Here is a 19,996-nt window from a genome sequence, read left to right on the forward strand (position 1 = left end):
ATAATTTATATATGTGGACTGATTGCAGTGAAAAGTATACTTCTACTGCACTGCAATTCTGAGGTAAATATTATAACTAAAGTAACTAAAAAGTGTATCTAAATACAGCATTTGAAGTTATTGGGTTACAGGCGGTCTAAAGCGCTGTATATGTATATGCAATATGTAACATTCATTTAGATTTTGTGTTGTGTCTTTGTGTACTTAGGTGTTAAAACGTGAGATTTAGGCTTATTGTTATATGATATGTTTTGTCATGTTTCAATAGTTTTCTTATTTAAGTGTCAAGTTATGAATCAAATGTAGGATTACAGAAAGTCTTGGGTCTCAGGCTCCCTCCAACCAAACACACAAGTAAAAGAAAGAGAATCTAAGACATGAAATAGTGCAAGTTATTAAAATATAACAAATAAAATATGAGTTTCAAAAAAAAGTAATATAAATGTGTAGCAGACAGTCGTGTTTTTTTATTGTCTTGTGAAGCACAACGTCTGTTTTGTGAAGTGCCAAATAAATAAATGTATTATTTATTTATTTATTAATGTATTATAATAAATACTCCTTGAAGTAGTTGTAGCTTCCCCCGGCTCACTGCGCATGTCCCTCTGCTCCATCCGGGAACTTCAGAATTACCATTGACAGCCGAAGCGCAACTTTTCCCCAGGCAAAGTGAAATCAAGCCGCGGACTCGGACAAAATATAGTCCCCGTTTTTCAACTTAAAATTACCGAAAGAAAAGCTAACCCGCTCCCCCGTCGGACCCCTCGACGTTCGGCCGTTAATCTGGACAGGACCCGTCCGGGGCCTGAGCTCTTTCTGCCGGGTTTGGAGCACTTTTGAAGACGGGCGGAAAGTGGGTGATGAGTCCTAGCCTGTAAAAAGAAGCGAGAACTTGCTCTTGCAGCCTGAGTAGTTCTTCTTTCAATTGTTATTGTCGCTTTAAAAAATCTTTTATTCACTTAAAACTTCGTCTCGGTCGCGTCGAAAGTGGGAGAAAAGTGCTTTTCTGGTCGGAACATGGAACTACAAGGCCTGCAAGAGGCGTTGAAAGTAGAAATCCAATGTCATCAGGTAAATGAAACATCGTGTTATTCTACCCTGTTATACGAGCAAGTGCAGAGAAGCAAGAGGAGGAGAAAAAAATCTGAAGGGATGAGAGACGTTAACACTCCAAAGGGAATATCATGTCGGTTGTAATGTCGACACCAACGGCCACTTCCAACTGCCGTTAAGTGCACTTTTCACAGTACTTTTTAAGCTAACTGTCATTTCGCTGTACAACAAGAATTTGGAGTGGTAATGCGGCGGTTGGTTGTGTGGCGATCAGGACGCGACCTGAATATTTATGAGGTGCCAGAGTCGCTGCTGTGGCTATCATCCCCGCTTTGTTCCACCCTTTACATACTAAACTTGAGACACACTTTTGCACATTTCGCTTCTCCATCTCCATCTCCATCGTTTTTACAAAACTAGTTGCACAGATGAAGCAAGACCCACAGGTAAAAAAATATATATATATCTATATATTTTTCCTGGAAGCTTCTTCAAGCTACACGACACCGGGGAGAAACTTTATCAGCATAAATCTTTCGCTAGGTTAACATCACTAACGTTAGTTAGCAAGTCTAACCAGCTTTACCTTCATCGTGACTTGGCTGAAAATTAAACGTGAAGTTGGGGTGTCCAAAATATATATATATATATTTTTTGTTTGTTTAAATTGTAGGATGGAGAGCTTAAGAGACAGCTACACGACAGGAGAATAACAGCCCTGAGCGATAAACAAGTAAGCTTTCTTTCTTTCTTTCCTTCTTTCTTTTCCTCTCCTCTTTGGTACAACTAGCCACAAACAAACATGGTGGATTGTAAAAGTGAGCTGGCTTGTTTTATTGTGTTTAACCGCCGGGGCTTCTTCTTCTTCTTCATCATCCCCTCAACGTTCTTGTCTCGCGCACTCAAAGTTGTGTAAAAATTTTTAGCGTCCATTTTGAGCAGGTCGACATGTTTCTGGAGAGTAAGAAAAGAGGCTCGTAAAGAAGCAGCTAGCTTAACTATCCGGCTCGGACTTTTGTGTGGAGACATTATCGTTGAAGTTTTGTCGGTTGAACCAACCGTTAATATCGTTGTGGAGTTGCTTTTTTTAAACGTCTATTACACCGTTAAAACACACCGGTTTTGTTACTTTATACTTAAAGTGGGGGTGCGTTTGATTCGCGCACCATTAAGCTTTCACTTTTCTCTCCCCCCCTCCGTTTTTTGTTTTGTTGCTAGCTATATTTTATAGTCAGCTGACGGTGTCCTATATTAACTTTAAAGCTAAGTGGTTAGCCGGGTATCAGGCGGTCTGGATGGATGCTGCAGGCCGACAGCAAGTGTTCAGCACCGCGGCCAGCTCCTCTCCGGCTCCTGCTTGCTTGCACCGCCCCGCCGGCCGGTCCCAGCCCTAACAGCAGCGCACACAACTTCTTAACATTAGCCATAAGAAGAATCCAAGCATTTAAAAAAAAAAAAATTGTATATAACCACTTGTTATCTTGTGTTTTATTACACTGATAGAGGCCTACCCCCTACCCCCCCACCCCCAATCTTCACTTGTATCGATCCCTTTTCCTGCAGTTTCTGAGCACTTGGTTTGTTGCAGTCATTAAACTTGCTCCATGTGAAAATACACAGCAGCAGCATCCAGTTGTTAATCCAGGTAGTTGTTATGATGCTGGGCCCCCTTTTTAATCCTGAATCTAAATCCTTGTTTGTGTTGTAGTGTGTGCATTTTCTTTCCTCTTCTTCTTTTTCTTCTTTCAGTTTTGGTAGTGGAAGCTTCCATTTTGAGAGAGAAAAGGGGGGTGGTTCCTCTTCACCCTCTAACATGGAGGGGGGGGGGAAAGTCTGCAGAGTTTCATGCAGGAGGAGGAGGAGGTGGAGGAGGAGGGGGGGATGGGCCCCATTCATGCCTAACATTACCATTTTGATTGCTTTGATGCTGTTTTTGGTTTGGAGGAGGGGGGGAGGGGTGGCAGGGAAAAGAGAGACAGAAAGCCCAGTCAGCACTGCACAGCGGGGCTTTTAATCACTACACACTTTTACTGAATTATTCTTCTTTTTCAGCTGCAAAATGTGACCTTTTACTTTACGTATGAACTGCTGCTTTGCCCCAAATTAGCCTCACATCCACACCGCCTAGATTTAATCACGATGTTGGTGGAAACTAAGCCCACTGTCAACATTTGTGTCGCCCCGAAAATAAACTCGCCCTGAACTTTAAGATGCCAAGAGAGCGAGTTTTTTTTTATCAGGAATATTTCGATAACTGCACAAGTGTTTACGAGTACGATTAAGAAAAATGTCTCCTGGCTGAGACCAAGCCTGGAGGTCATTTGACGGTCACAGTTTTAAGGCCTGAAGATGGAAGTTTTATTCCCTGTGACAGGGAGAGAAAATGGAAGTAAAAGCTTCTGCTAACCAGCGGATGGATTTAAAGGGTTATTTTGTTTTTTCTTTTCCACTTGGACCATTATTTTCCACGCATTCGTGTCTAAGTGACTAATGTGAGGAAGGGTCTTTTTAATCGGTCCAGTATTGAGCGAGAACGCTGTAATCAGCACCTGTAATCCAGGCTGAAGTGTAATCCTAAAGGCCACCGTCAGTTTTTGCCGCTGACAGACTCAGATTATTATTCTAAGTGTCTGACAACATTATGGAAAGGATCCCTACAGAGATAGAGCTTTTAGTTAAAGAGTAAGATCCTTTTAGTTTAACATGAAACAGCCCCAAAATCACCATCACCAAACTCCACCAGACTCCATGTAAATAATCAGGACTTTTAGCGTGTATAGAGCCAGCATATCTCCACCAGACTCCATGTAAATAATCAGGACTTTTAGCATGTATAGAGCCAGCATATCTCCACCAGACTCCATGTAAATAATCAGGACTTTTAGCGTGTATAGAGCCAGCATATCTCCACCAGACTCCATGTAAATAATCAGGACTTTTAGCGTGTATAGAGCCAGCATATCTCCACCAGACTCCATGTAAATAATCAGGACTTTTAGCGTGTATAGAGCCAGCATATCTCCACCAGACTCCATGTAAATAATCAGGACTTTTAGCGTGTATAGAGCCAGCATATCTCCACCAGACTCCATGTAAATAATCAGGTCTTTTAGCGTGTATAGAGCCAGCATATTTCCACCAGACTCCATGTAAATAATCAGGACTTTTAGCGTGTATAGAGCCAGCATATTTCCACCAGACTCCATGTAAATAATCAGGATTTTTAGTGTGTATAGAGCCAGCATATCTCCACATGTAAATGGTTGAATTAAGGGTTTATTTCAACCAAACCAGAGTGGTGATTGTTGGAACAGTGGAAAGATGAACCAAGACGGCTTTTGATAGTTTTATTTAGTTTCTGTCCACTTTGAATGAAGTGTGTTTTCAATTCAATTCAATTTTATTTATAGTATCAAATCATAACAGAGTTATCTCGAGACACTTTAAAGATAGAGTAGGTCTAGACCACACTCTATAAATCCCAAAACCCCAACAATTACAGTAATTCCCTGAAGAGCAAGCATTAGCAGTGGCTATTGCGAAATATAGTGTTTTACGATGATAAAAGTCCTGATTATTTACATGGAGTCTGGTGGAGTTTGGTGATGGTGATTTCGGGGCTGTTTCATGTTAAACTAAAAGGATCTTACTCTTTAACTAAAAGGTCTCTCTCTGTAGGAATCCATCCCATAATGTTGTCAGACACTTAGAATAATAATCTGAGTCTGTCAGCGGCAAAAACAGAACTTTTAGTGGACGCTAACTGACTGTGCGCAATTGTTCCTTTAAAATTACATCGCAGCTTGTTTCTCGCTTAATACCGGACCAATTTCAAAGATTGTCGTTCCCATCAGTCACTCAGACACAAAAACAGGGAGAAAAATAGGCTCCAGGTTGAGAAATACCAAAGTAACTCTTTAATTTCAGGAGTTGAGCTTTGAATATTGAGCACAGTCTTGTCTGCAAGTGTCCATGTTGTGAATGAGAACAAGTTTTAATAACACTGGCTGTTTTGCTCCAGAAAACAGCCAGTGTTTATCAGAGGAGGGGGGAAACAGGCGGCGGCTCTCTGGAGTTGATTGATGTAAATGCAAATCAGGAGTGATTAGAAAATAAAAATAACTGCAGAATAGATGGGGATGCATTCATGAATATGGCTGCAGTTTAACTCCTCTCTTCATATATTCAGATTCAGTATACAAGTCTCTCTCCACCGTACCATCTACAATCGACCACCTTTACCCTTGATTGCTGTGTTTTTGGGCCCTTGAAGAAGAATGGATTCATTGATTCCTGCTCACTGCGCTCCACTTGCTGTCTGTTGCATCACAGCACCAGTTTTTTACTGACTTGTCAGGTACTAGACCAGTTGTTTTGGTTCTGCTCCAGTTATCGTTTCGTAAAGGAGGTGGGGGGGGGGGGTCGATATTTATTTCTCAGAGCGGGCTATCATCCATGAGAGCGTTGGCGGCTTCTGGAGAAAACTCTGAAGTGGATTTATCTCCTGAATACGGCCGAGTTAAACTCTTATTTATTTCGTTTCTGGAGGAAAAAAGCGTGTCTGTTTTTTTTTTTGGTCTCCAGAAATCGTTCATTTAACTTGGAACAAACGCTGCAGCTACTTCACTTGAACGATTTCCAATCGGCAGCAGTAAAGTCCTTTTTCTTTTTTAAAAGCACCATCTGTAACCATGGATACCCCTGCTTCTTCTGTACACATTTGCAGTGTTACCACTTCCTCAAGGTCTTAAAGGGATACGCCACCGTTTGTTGAAGTAGTTCTTATCATGGTCTACCCTGGCTGTAGATAGGTGGGCCAACGCATTTTTTTGTCTCAGTGCAAGTAATTAGGTTGTTTTTTTTGGTCTTTTGTTGGCTCACTTTTACTCACAACATGCTAACCGTCAACATAGGATTCCATTCACTATGCTAAGCTAACTAGCGGTGGCGCTGCCGGTGTTGCACCGGACTAAAAGGATGCATGCACAAAAAATGCGTTGGCCCACCTATCTACAGCTAGAGGAGACCCCCCCTATCTACAGCTAGGGGAGACCCCACCTATCTACAGCTAGAGGAGACCCCACCTATCTACAGCTAGAGGAGACCCCACCTATCTACAGCTAGAGGAGACCCCACCTATCTACAGCTAGAGGAGACCCCACCTATCTACAGCTAGAGGAGACCCCACCTATCTACAGCTAGAGGAGACCACACCTATCTACAGCTAGAGAGACCCCCCTATCTACAGCTAGGGGAGACCCCACCTATCTACAGCTAGAGGAGACCCCACCTATCTACAGCTAGAGGAGACCCCACCTATCTACAGCTAGAGGAGACCCCACCTATCTACAGCTAGAGGAGACCCCACCTATCTACAGCTAGAGGAGACCCCACCTATCTACAGCTAGAGGAGACCCCACCTATCTACAGCTAGAGGAGACCCACCTATCTACAGCTAGAGGAGACCCACCTATCTACAGCTAGAGGAGACCACACCTATCTACAGCTAGAGGAGACCCCACCTATCTACAGCTAGAGGAGACCCCACCTATCTACAGCTAGAGGAGACCCCACCTATCTACAGCTAGGGGGAGACCTCACCTATCTACAGCTAGGGGAGACCCCACCTATCTACAGCTAGAGGAGACCCCACCTATCTACAGCTAGAGGAGACCTCACCTATCTACAGCTAGGGGAGACCCCACCTATCTACAGCTAGAGGAGACCCCACCTATCTACAGCTAGAGGAGACCCCACCTATCTACAGCTAGAGGAGACCCCACCTATCTACAGCTAGGGGAGACCACACCTATCTACAGCTAGGGGAGACCCCACCTATCTACAGCTAGAGGAGACCCACCTATCTACAGCTAGAGGAGACCCCACCTATCTACAGCTAGGGGAGACCCCACCTATCTACAGCTAGAGGAGACCCCACCTATCTACAGCTAGAGGAGACCCCACCTATCTACAGCTAGGGGAGACCCCACCTATCTACAGCTAGGGGAGACCCCACCTATCTACAGCTAGAGGAGACCTCGTCTATCTACAGCTAGAGGAGACCGTGATAAGCCCTATTTCAACAAACAGTGGCATATCCCTTTAAAGTTTCACACAGGTACATGTGTACAGTAGGGATGGGCTGATCGATACTGCGGTTTTCATACTTCAATACTTAAAAGCTACTCGTTTGGTTGTGATTGCTTAAAGAAATACAAAAAAACGTGGGTAGCTGCATCACATCCAAATGTTTTTAGCGCTGTCGCGGCTGTAAGCGGTCCGACAAAGTGCTGCCGCGAGGGACTGAACGCTGAGAGATGCGTAAACACACCGTGACATGCTCGAGATTGTATTGTAATGATTTATTCCTCCACACGTAAAATACGACTAGCACTGCAGTTACCAAATGTAGAGTTTAGGGATGTGCTCGATTGAAGAAATTCTGAGTCGACTAACACTCATTCAATCGTATCGACTAATCGATTAGTTGATTTAATCGACAGATCTGTAAATCTGAGTTTCTCCACAAAGAGTCATGTTAAAAGCACCGCTTTAATTCTTGTGTTTACCAGAGATGAGCTCGTACGTTTCTTGGTAATAAGTCATTCAGCATGAAAACAGCATCAGACATGACTAATGGACTAAAGAAATCTAACTTGACTAAAACCAAAACCACCGATTAGTCGACTAATCAGCTGAGAGGGAGCAGGTCTAGTAAAGTTACTTTGTGAGTCGAAATAAGTGCGTTAATGCGGTGGTCAACGGAAAGTGTTCGCTCCCAGGCTCCCCACCCTCTCTGTCAAAACCCAAAAAAACCAACAGGTGAAGCAAACCGATTATGTTATCACTTCTGCTCAAACCACGATGAAAACGCCCACCACCTAAAATATATGTGCACAATATAATACATTACATGTCATTTAGCTGACGCTTTTATCTAAAGCGACTTACAATTGCTATATATGTCAGAGGTCGCACGCCTCTGGAGCAACTAGGGGTTAAGTGCCTTGCTCAGGGACACATTGGTTGATGTATCGCAGTGGGAATCGAACCGAGGTCTCCCACGCCAAAAGCATGTGTCATATCCCCTGTGCCATCACCATATAATATATAATATCATAATAATAATAATCAATAAATAATATAAATGAGACCATAAACAACATAGAAAACAACATCTTATCCTGCTATGTTTGTAATTAAGTGTTTGTCTTTCGATGTACTTTTTAGCCCAAATCACTGATTTGTACGTGTTTTATTTTATTTTTCTTATTTTATTTTATTACCCTGTGGCTAACGCGCTATGTACAGCACTTTGGTCAGCGCGAGCTGTTTTTAAATGTGCTATAGAAATAAACTTTACTTACTTACTTACTTACTTACTTACTTACTTACTTACTTACTTACTTACTTACTAGAATATGTGGCTCCTACAAGCGCTTTTGTATAATGTTTGTGCTGAAACAGTACTGAATCTGGCCCGTTTCACATGACTGTGGAAACCTGTTACAGAACATGATGCTCACAGCGTGTTGTTGTTGTGTTGGGGTTCTAACCTCCGGCTGATTTGTGAGGACTCTGGTTAACTGCTCCTCAGATCTCTGCAGGGTAAATCCAGACAGCTAGCTAGACTATCTGTCCAATCTGAGTTTTCTGTTGAACGACTAAAACTACTTCTGAACGTCCACATGTTCCACCAAAACCAGTTCCTTCCTGAGACTATTTAGCATAGGCACCGTGGCTCTGTCCGGAGCTTAGCCCCGCCCCACGATGATTGTGATTGGTTTAAAGAAATGCCAATAAACCAGAGCACGTTTTCCTCCCATCCAGGAATGCTGTGTGGACTAGCTCAGACCTTCCTCCGCAGCGCTGTGGAGGAAGGTCTGGCTAACACGTGTAACCTCTGCAAACATTTAAAAACAACACCCTGAAAGTCTTTTTGAGTTCCCTTTTTAGAAATAAACATAAAATAAGATCACCTGTTGTACTTTCACAATCTTTTTAAAACAAGTAATAAATAAAATACCAATAAAAGAAAAACAAACATGAATTAGATCAAAAGAGTTTGCTTGCAAACAGTTATCGATTACTTAGTTTTTGTCGTCCTTAGGAGCCGAAATCTCGATCTAAATTTGATAAATTGCACAGGCCGAGAGCCTTCTTACAACGTAAGATAAGTAAATGTGTTTTTTTCAGCTAATGACCACGCTGTGTTTCTGGATGGTTGGATATCCAGGGCTGTGCTGCATTTAAAGGTCATGACTAATGCCGCGTGTCCCATTTCCATACAGTTGACTGATGCTGTAAAGTACACACCCTGTACTAATATTCTCTCTGTTAGTATGCAAATGCATCTAAAGTACCCAGGTTTAGTTAGGTTTATAAGGTTTAGTCGCAGCTAGGGTCGGGTACCGGAGTCGGTACTTTTTTGGGTACCGACCGAATTACGTCGGCACTACGGAGGAACGATTCACGTTTAATCAAACGGTGCCAAACTTCGCTACCTGAGAGCGCTAAGTAAGGGCGAGCATATCTGGCCTCTCTGCATGTTGACAGAAAGCGACTCGAAAAAAACACACACACACACAAAAAAAAAAACCAACACACACGCACCACGCTTTTACGCTTTACGCACAGACAGACAGACAAACACACACACACACACACACACACACAGACAGACACACACACACATAACACACAACACACACAGACACACACACAGACAGAACACACACACACACACACAGACACACACACACACACACACACACACACAAGACAGAGACACACACACACACACACATACACACACACAACACAACGACACACAGACAGACAGACACACACATAGACAGACACACACACCGACAGACAGACACATAGACACACAGACAGAGACACACACACAGCCACAAGACACACACACACACACAAAAGACACACAACACACACACAGACAGACACAACACACACACACAGACAGAACACAAACACACACACAAGAATGACAACACACACACACACACACACACACACACACACACACACACACACACACACACACACACACACACACACACAAAACACAAAAAAAAACACACACACACACACACACACACACACACACACATAGACACAGAAAGACAGACACACACATACATACACACAGACACAGACACACACGCGCACACACACAGACACACACTCAACGGATTTCTCAGATCTGTTGATTAAGTTTACCTCATCTGAACACAAACTGTGCGCTTGTTTTAGAGGATTAACTAGTTTGTTTTTCTGAGCTGCTGCGTTGGTATTATTCCACTTTTCTTTTTTTTTTGTCCAGCTGTGAGCAGCTGCTCTGTTTCCTTCCGTGTGTTGCATTGTGGGGGAGAAAAGTCAGCACATTTACATGTTCATGCACGCAGGAAAACCAGGTTACCCTGAGAAATCAGTGCAAATGTGCTGTATTCAAATCTGTGTACATAAGCAGTGATTTAGATTTCTACCCCTGACCTTATTTTGGAAACATGTCTGACTGATTGCAAGAGTTTTAGTGATAAAGTCAAGTGTTCCTGCTTCCTGCTTTGTGCTCTGGATGTTACAAATATTCATATAATCAGCTGTGGATTTAAAGAGACTACTTTGATGCCTTTCATGTGCAAAGATGGCTCCGTTTATCCCGACTTTCTGCAGTCTTTGTCATGCTCGCACATGTAAAAAGACGATTTAGAAACCCGGTTACTCGTAAACAAGAAATCATGTCACTCAGGGAGAAATCAGGTTTCTCTAATCCTCTACCGTGACTGCTGCAGGAACCAGGTTTTTAACATTAATCTGGTAACTGAAATGCATGTAAACAGACAAAAAAACACCCTCACTCAGAAATGAATTAAGTTTTTAGTATCCACGCTGGCATTTTTAAGTCTACTTGTGTTTCATTTATCCTCTGAAAATGAAACACAAGTAGACTTACAACGCCAGCAGTGGGTTCTAAAGTTACTACTTTTCCAGTGAGTGTGTTTTATTACATTTCAGTTACCAGATAAATGTTTAAAAACCCCAGACTGATCTCATAAAGTGGCGTATGTATGACGCGCCAATTCGTAAGCTGTTTTTGCGTGTTATCAAGAAGCATAATCGCTTTTTAGCGTGTTTATCAACGCCGTTCGGCCGCCATTGACCTACATTACGTGTGAATTCTTGCTATAGGGAGTAGTATGAAAGGTAGGAAGTCCACGGAGGGAAGTTGGATCGTGGTGGAGGATGGGTAAAACACAGGACTTTCACCAAGGAGAGCTGTTTTTTTTGTGGTGTGTATGTTTACATGCGCTGTATACAGCGTAGACATACACGTGGATACCTCAAAATGCGTAGAGATAACACGCCACTTGGCTTTAGGAAAGTGGCGTGTATGTTTACGCAAAGTCATGATGGCATGTTGAAAAAAAACCTGGTTTCTGCAGTCGTATAAACCAGTGATTCCCAAACAGGGGTACTTCTGCTGTTGCTAGGGGTACGTGGACAAATTGTGGAGCAGCTCAACTAATTTGAGAAAATAGAAATTCTGATTTGATTGAAACAATATATCAGCTGTAACAAAAGAACACAGGGAAGTTAAACAGTAGCTACAATTAAAGACTACATACATTGTAGAAATAAGTAGCTAAAACTACTGATTAAACAGTTCAAATAGTTAGCTAAAAGTAATGAATAAATGGTAGGAATGAGGAGTTAAAAGTAATGAATAAATGGTAGGAATAAGGAGTTAAAAGTAATGAATAAATGGTAGGAATAATGAGTTAAAAGTAATGAATAAATGGTAGGAATGAGGAGTTAAAAGTAATGAATAAATGGTAGGAATGAGGAGTTAAAAGTAATGAATAAATGGTAGGAATAAGGAGTTAAAAGTAATGAATAAATGGTAGGAATAAGGAGTTAAAAGTAATGAATAAATGGTAGGAATAAGGAGTTAAAAGTAATGAATAAATGGTAGGAATAAGGAGTTAAAAGTAATGAAAAATGGTAGGAATAAGGAGTTAAAAGTAATGAATAAATGGTAGGAATAAGGAGTTAAAAGTAATGAATAAATGGTAGGAATAAGGAGTTAAAAGTAATGAATAAATGGTAGGAATAAGGAGTTAAAAGTACCGCATAAACAGCCCAAATAGTCGTCTAGGAGAATGAAATTAACCGCAGAGAATACACCTAGCATACACCACTACAGAATGGCGAACACGCTGTATAGTGAACTATTTCTGTGCTGGGGAACGGTTTCAAACACAGCTCGCGTCACCTGTCAGACTGCCCGCCAGGGGTGGGAACCCCCAGAGGCCTCACAATACGATATCATCACGATATTTATGTCACGATACAATATTTATTTACGATTTTAAACATATTTGCAGTATCCTGCGATATACTGCAATGTATTTACCTTTTTTCCAACTTCAAATTTTTCCCAATTGAAGTTGAAGTTGAAAAAAAGTTGGAAAAAAGGTAAATATATTGCAGTATATCGCAGGATACTGCAAATATGTTTAAAATCGTAAATAAATATCGTATCGTGACATAAATATCGTGATGATGTCCCCAAAAGGAAACTTTGTCAACATCGGTTTCATCTAAAAAGACACATGTCTCTGTTTGTTCATCTCACTTCAATTTTATTGCTGCAAAATGGGATTGTGTCAAGCAGACAAACTGACCAACACATATATATATAATAATAGATCAATACTTGTTGTCTGTGTATCGATACAGTATTGCCATGGAATATATTGCGATACCATGCTGTACCCCTACTGCCTGCGCCCGCTAGCCTCTCATTGACGTGGCAAACGACAATCGCTCCTTGTGCCGCAAGAGTTTAAGGGCCCTATTTTAACGATATAAGTGCACGGTGTGAAGGCCTGGCACAGGTGCGTTTAGGGCGTTTCCAAATCAAATTAAAAAGCCCGCACTGACTTGGGCAAAAAGGCTTTTAATTTTGCAGCACCACCTGCATGGAATCAGCTTCAGAATGAGCTACAGTTGAAGGAGTTGGTCTCACTTTATTCTTTTCAAGGCTTTCTAAAAGACCTTGCAGAAAGGCAGTCTGTCTGTCATTGTTTTTAAATTGATTTAGGACCCAGATTTTCTTTATGATGAGATTGGTGTGTGTGAAGATGATGAGTGAAAGTGTTTCTATGTTTTTATTTCGTTGTTGTCTTTGTATTTATTGAAACCTAGCTGCTGCCACTTGCCAGGACCCTCTTGTAAAAGAGATTTGTAATCCCAAGGAGTTTTTTTCCTGGTTAAATAAAGGTTTGAATGAAAAAAAAGGGTCCGTGCACCAGGCGCGTGGTTCAAAGGGATTGTACTTAGTGTCTTCACTGTTTTGTTTCGTTGGCTCTGGTTCGATAAAGTTGGAGTTTGACGCAGTTTCATACTCCAACGTAGTGAAGTAAAAGCAAAATAACTCAGAGGTAGAAAAAGTCCAGTAACCAAGTATCCACAGGTCTGAAAACATTGAATTCAGTTTCCCCTCAAAATAAAGAAAAGGCCTTTTAGAAAGTGTTAAAAAGTCTTCAATCTCATTTACAAAACATCTTAAATCTGCTCTCTTGGCTGCGTTAGGCAGTAACGTACGTTTGAATGTTTCTGTTTGTGATTGCGGACTGTCCAGAGACATTAAACGCCTCCTAACTATCATCAGACCTGCAGCAGACTAGCACATGAGAAGTGTGGATTTTCAGCAAAAGCCTTTAGCCTGACGAGCCAGCCCCACATCCAGATGTTGAGGTCTGGGAACTCCCCATTGGTCAGGGCTCAATCCGAGGGGGCGGGATAAACGGTTGTCTTTCAAATAACCCTCTGCACGCAATAGGATAGCGCTCCAACCAATCAGAGCAACGCTAGTTGATAGATTAAACTTTAAACTGCGAACACATCTTCCTTTTTTTAAGAATGACTTCAGAGCCGTTCTTTGTTCTGTTCTCAAAGAAAAGCTGAACTCCAAGTCTTCCAGAGTCTCGGCCAAAGCAGATTCCAAAGACCATAAGCCCCGCCCCCTTTAGACCCATTAGACGATGCGATTGGCCCGGCTAGAGTTTGACTTTTCCAGCTCGCAAGCCAACAGAGAGTTGCTAGACGACCCTGGCTGGCGCTTGGGGGCGTGTAGATTTCCAGGCTAAAAAACCTTAGCTTTCTGCTTCTTGTCACGGTCCAGGTTGCTTTAATATTATGAACTATATATCATGAGAAGTTAGTGTTATTTACTGCTGGGAAGAAGCAGACTTATAGATATAAAATTGTGTTCTATGTTGTCCTAAAAAAGGTCAAATAAAGTGTAGACTGTAACTGTGAACCTTGCAGACATCCTGCTATTTGTCCTCTAACTGCTCTGCAGGTGACATTAAAGCTACCGTGACTTGTACAGACGCAGTTAAAAGCCATTTAAAGACAACACTGTGTCTTTCTCTTCTCTGCACTAATTTCCTTTTTGCATGTACATTAGTCAGCGAGGGTCAGCGGTGCTAAAGCTGCACTGTAGTACATCAGCTCTGTTCAGTAATTGGACATTTGAACGGCTGGAGAAGCTGTTGGTCGTCTCTCTAACCCCCCCTCCTCTAGTCCATCCACACATCCATCCATCCATCCTGCTGTACCAGGGTAAAGCTCTCAGGGAGTGGTAGTCACATTTAGCCTAGCAGTGCCTAGCAGTGCTTGGCAGTGCCTAGCAGTGCCTAGCTGTGTCTATCAGTGCCTAGCAGTGCTAGCAGTGCCTAGCAGTGTCTAACAGTGCCTAGCTGTGTCTATCAGTGCCTAGCAGTGCCTGACAGTCCCTAACAGTGCCTAGCAGTGCCTAACAATGCCTAGCAGTGTCTAACAGTGCCTAGCAGTGCTAGCAGTGCCTAGCAGTGCCTAGCAGTGTCTATCAGTGCCTAGCAGTGCTAGCAGTGCCTAGCAGTGTCTAACAGTGCCTAGCAGTGCCTAGCTGTGTCTATCAGTGCCTAGCAGTGCTAGCAGTGCCTAGCAGTGTCTAACAGTGCCTAGCTGTGTCTATCAGTGCCTAGCAGTGCCTGACAGTCCCTAACAGTGCCTAGCAGTGCCTAACAATGCCTAGCAGTGTCTAACAGTGCCTAGCAGTGCTAGCAGTGCCTAGCAGTGCCTAGCAGTGTCTATCAGTGCCTAACAGTGCCTAGCAGTGTCTAACAGTGCCTAACAGTGCCCAGCAGTGCCCAGCAGTGCCTAACAGTGCCTAACAGTGCCCAGCAGTGCCTAGCAGTGCCTAGCAGTGCCTAACAGTGCCCAGCAGTGCCTAGCAGTGTCTAACAGTGCCTAACAGTGCCTAACAGTGCCTAGCAGTGCCTAGCAGTGCCTAGCAGTGTCTAACAGTGCCTAACAGTGCCTAACAGTGCCCAGCAGTGCCTAGCAGTGCCTAGCAGTGTCTAACAGTGCCTGACAGTGCCTAACAGTGCCTAGCAGTGCCTAGCAGTGCCTGACAGGGCCTGACTTTTTACTAGAACTAACAGCGTAGCTATGGCTGAACTTTGGCCTACTTTAGCATATCAACATTAGCTCACTAAGAACCTGGGAACCACAATCCCAAACTGGCAGTTTGACTTTCTGTGTACTGAATTGTTTACCTAAAGTAAACTTTTTTTTAAATTAGTTTTTCTAAAAATTATACTTTAAAAAAATCCCAATATATCACCCGGCCTTACGCACAGTATCGAAATATATTGCAATATATTGAATCGTGACCCATGTATCGTGATACGTATCGCATCGGCAGATTCTTGCCGACACACAGCCCTGCCGAGGACAGGCTCTTTTGTCGCTACGGCAAACTGAGGCTAGCGCCGTACCGAATACCATTTATTGAGCTTCGGTGCTTTTCAACAGCGAATATTCTGAGCTTCGGTGGCAGCAGCAGCAGCGGGTGAAACCAACATTTCCGACTGCACCTGAAGGCAGCTTTATTTAACCCTCCTGTTGTCCTCGGGTCCAATTTGACCCATTTTCAAAAAGTTTCTGTATCAGAAATTTATCAGAAAAACAGAGTTTCTTTCAACCAAATTGTCAAAAAAAATTTAATACCGTGGATGGTTTCCGTACAACGCTCTTCACAAGTTAAGTAAATGATCAGTTCACTAGTTTCATTGAATTTAGATTTTTTATTCAATTATATAGCATTTAAAAAAGAACAGATACAAGAACGTTGTAGAAAGTGACCGAAATATTGGAAAAGCTTTAAAAATGTGGCGAGAAAATCAACAAAAACATAGAAAAAAGTGACAGAAATGTAAAATATTTGCATAATATGAGCATTTTAAATGTGGTTTTTTTTTTGGGACTTCTTTTTGACATTTTTTCCCGATGTTTTCTTTACTTTTTGGCGTTTTTTCTTTCTTTTTCAACTCTTATTTATTTATTTATTTTTTTCAACTTTAAAATTTTCAAACATGCAAACATGTAACAATTTATGACCCAACAAGTGAAAAAAAAAAAAAAAAACATAACACTGAACCCTGTTCTCTGATTGGTCCAACACCAATCATTAAAGTCTGTTTCCCAGACTTTAATCTTGTGGTTTCCAGACAGGTTCAGACCTTCCACAGCGTAGTGAGACAGATTCTAGGTGTGTGTCTGTGTGTGTCTGTGTGTGTGTGTGTGTGTCTCTCTATGTCTGTCTATGTCTATGTCTGTCTATGCGTGTGTGTCTATGTGTGTCTGTCTATGTGTGTGTGTGTCTATACGTGTGTGTCTATGTGTGTGTGTAGAACTGAGTATTGTGCTACTTATACCCTTAAAAAGTGAGTATTGTGCTTGTAAAGTGATATTGTGAAGATCTGCCGCCTGCCACTGGTCCACTGGTGTGTGTGTGTGTGTGTGTGTGTGTGTGTGTGTGTGTGTGTGTGTTAATGTGTGTGTGTGTGTGTGTGTTCAGGCCTACTAAAGGACACCCACACATCAGGACCACCGGTTCCGTCTCAGAGGACTATAAATCTGCCCTCTTTTGTCCGCGTGCTCTTGAGGCTGCAGCAAATCGCCTTCCCTTTCCTTTTTCCCTTGTTTTCAGACTCTTTTTTTAATTATTACTAGAAGGCACGCTCGGATTTAATTAAGAGCAACATAGCAGGAAACCCTGCGATGACTCTTCCCGCGGGAGGGCGGTGTGTCTGTCTACCAGCTTTACATTTCACTCTGTTCCCACATGCCTTCACATCTGAGGCTTCCTCTTCAAACAGCAGCTTGTTTTCAGGGTTAAAAAGGTCCTTCCTGCTTTAAATGAGGCTCAAAATGTGCCAGGGTCCATTTTTATTTTTATTTTTATTTTTTTTGCTTCAATGCAATTGTGATTTATTTTTTTATTCCTGGAGTTAGAAACCTGCAGTAGCTTTAAAGGAACAGTCTGACATTGTCAGAGACGTGAAGATTGATATGTGTTTTATCTCAGCGATTAGGTCGTTTCTTTTTTCGCTCAATTCAGTCTATATTCAGGTCGTTCCACTCCCGGGATCGCTCCGGTGCCGCTGGACGTCCCGTCCCCTTCCTCTGTCTCTGTGTTGGCGTTCTAACCTCCGGCTGATTTGTGAGGACTATGGTTAACTGCTCCTCAGATCTCTGCAGGGTAAATCCAGACAGCTAGCTACACTATCTGTCTGTCTGTCTGTCTGTCTGTCTGTCTGTCTGTCTGTCTGTCTAACAGCTAGCTAGACTATCTGTCTGTCTGTCTGTCTGTCTGTCTGTCTGTCTGTCTGTCTGTCTGTCTGTCTAACAGCTAGCTAGACTATCTGTCTGTCTGTCTGTCTGTCTGTCTGTCTGTCTAACAGCTAGCTAGACTATCTGTCTGTCTGTCTGTCTGTCTGTCTGTCTGTCTGTCTGTCTGTCTGTCTGTCTGTCTGTCTAACAGCTAGCTAGACTATCTGTCTGTCTGTCTGTCTGTCTGTCTGTCTGTCTAACAGCTAGCTAGACTATCTGTCTGTCTGTCTGTCTGTCTGTCTGTCTGTCTGTCTGTCTGTCTAACAGCTAGCTAGACTATCTGTCTGTCTGTCTGTCTGTCTGTCTGTCTGTCTAACAGCTAGCTAGACTATCTGTCTGTCTGTCTGTCTGTCTGTCTGTCTGTCTGTCTGTTCGTCTAACAGCTAGCTAGACTATCTGTCCAATCTGGATTCTCTGTTGCACGACTGAAACTACTTTTTTAAAAAAAAAAATTTTATAATTTTTGCAGCAGAAACGCTTCACGCAACAGAAACGCCACGCAACAGAAAACGCCACGCAACAGAAACGCCACGCCAACAGAAACGCCACGCAACAGAAACGCCATCGCGAAGCAGAAACGCCAGCGCAACAGAAACGCCACGCGAAAGCAGAAACGCCACGCAACAGAAACGCCACGCAACAGAAACCGCACGCGAAAGCAGAAACGCCACGCAGCAGAAACGTTCGCCAACGCAACAGAAACGCACGCAACAGAAACGCCACGCAACAGAAACGCCACGCAACAGAAACGCCACGCAGCAGAAACGCCACGCAACAGAAACGCCACGCAACAGAAACGCCACGCAACAGAAACGCCACGCAACAGAAACGCCACGCAACAGAAACGCCACGCAGCAGAAACGCCACGCAACAGAAACGCAACGCAACAGAAACGCCACGCAACAGAAACGCCACGCAACAGAAACGCCACGCAACAGAAACGCCACGCAACAGAAACGCCACGCAGCAGAAACGCCACGCAACAGAAACGCCACGCAGCAGAAACGCCACGCAGCAGAAACGCCACGCAGCAGAAACGCCACGCAACAGAAACGCCACGCAAAAGAAACGCCACGCAACAGAAACGCCACGCAACAGAAACGCCACGCAGCAGAAACGCCACGCAACAGAAACGCCACGCAGCAGAAACGCCACGCAACAGAAACGCCACGCAACAGAAACGCCACGCTCACGGCACGCAGCCAGTGTGCAGGAGGCCTAACGGTGCAGATCCACTTGTCCGTGCGACGCTTCTGTCGCGTCGCGCCCCGCTCTATTCCTGTGGGCGACGTCAAGCGACTTCAACGCTCCTGCAAAGCATTCTGGGAAGGCGGCGCTACATTTGAAAAAATGCTGCGCGTCAAAAAGCTCGCCCATGCCCAGCTTTATGCAAATGAATCGCGTTGAACGCGACGCGACTATCCAGTAGAAGTAGACGAAAATCTTTCAAACTGACCTTTGTTGATCTGAAAATGAAGACAGATTCAGCAACTGCACGGCCTATTTCTCGCTTAAAATGTTTTCAGAAACACATTTTCGGTGAACAATTTTTGTAAAATACGAGATCGTATTCTCAACGAGCCGCCACGACACTCTGTTGAAATTCTCGAGTAGCCACACCCACGTCACGCGTTCGTCCAATCAGCTGCTGGTCAGGGGCGTGGAGCATCAACCGTGGCTATATGACGTTGCGACACCACGCGGATCTGTACTGTAAGCCGTACAGTATCTTGGCATCGTGATACAACCTGTGATTTACAGACCCAGAAATAAAGAGAGAGAGAGATGCAGACATCTTAACCTCCTAAACACATTTCATTTTTGACCAATTGTTTGAAAACTGGTAGATATCTCGTTATGAAGCTGGTGAAATGCCGGCCTTCCTCCTGGTTCGTGTCCCCCTGTTGCCGTGGATCTGTCTGACGGCTTCTTATTACCGAACAGCAAACAGTGATTTCCAGAGACTCTCCGAAAAGTGCTGATGTAGCTTTTGCTGGCAAGGCGGAGGGAGCAGCAGGGCTGCGATGAATTAACCCGTGTTGACTGCCGCGCTGCTGTTTCTCCCTCTGAAACTCTCCGTTGTTGTGTGAAGAGAGATGACAGTGTGTAATGTAAAGAAGGAGCAGCAATAAATCTGGTTTCTCTTTCTCTGAGGAATGCCATAACTCACTTTCTGCAGGAAATACTAATATGA

The 19,996-nt window shown here is 43.2% G+C and overlaps 1 protein-coding gene across 1 annotated transcript in view; it reads left to right on the top strand.

Moving 5' to 3' along the window:
• The first annotated feature begins 673 nt into the window (after positions 1 to 673).
• phf21b (PHD finger protein 21B) overlaps positions 674 to 19,996 on the top strand; it is a 154,702-nt gene continuing 135,379 nt past the window's right edge. Inside the window, 2 exon segments of the mRNA XM_039792162.1 lie at positions 674 to 1,071; positions 1,727 to 1,786. Coding sequence (XP_039648096.1) covers positions 1,018 to 1,071; positions 1,727 to 1,786 — 114 coding nt within the window. The 5' untranslated portion in view covers positions 674 to 1,017.

The sequence above is a fragment of the Perca fluviatilis genome, chromosome 23 (assembly GCF_010015445.1).
Source record: "Perca fluviatilis chromosome 23, GENO_Pfluv_1.0, whole genome shotgun sequence".
Lineage (NCBI taxonomy): Eukaryota > Metazoa > Chordata > Actinopteri > Perciformes > Percidae > Perca > Perca fluviatilis.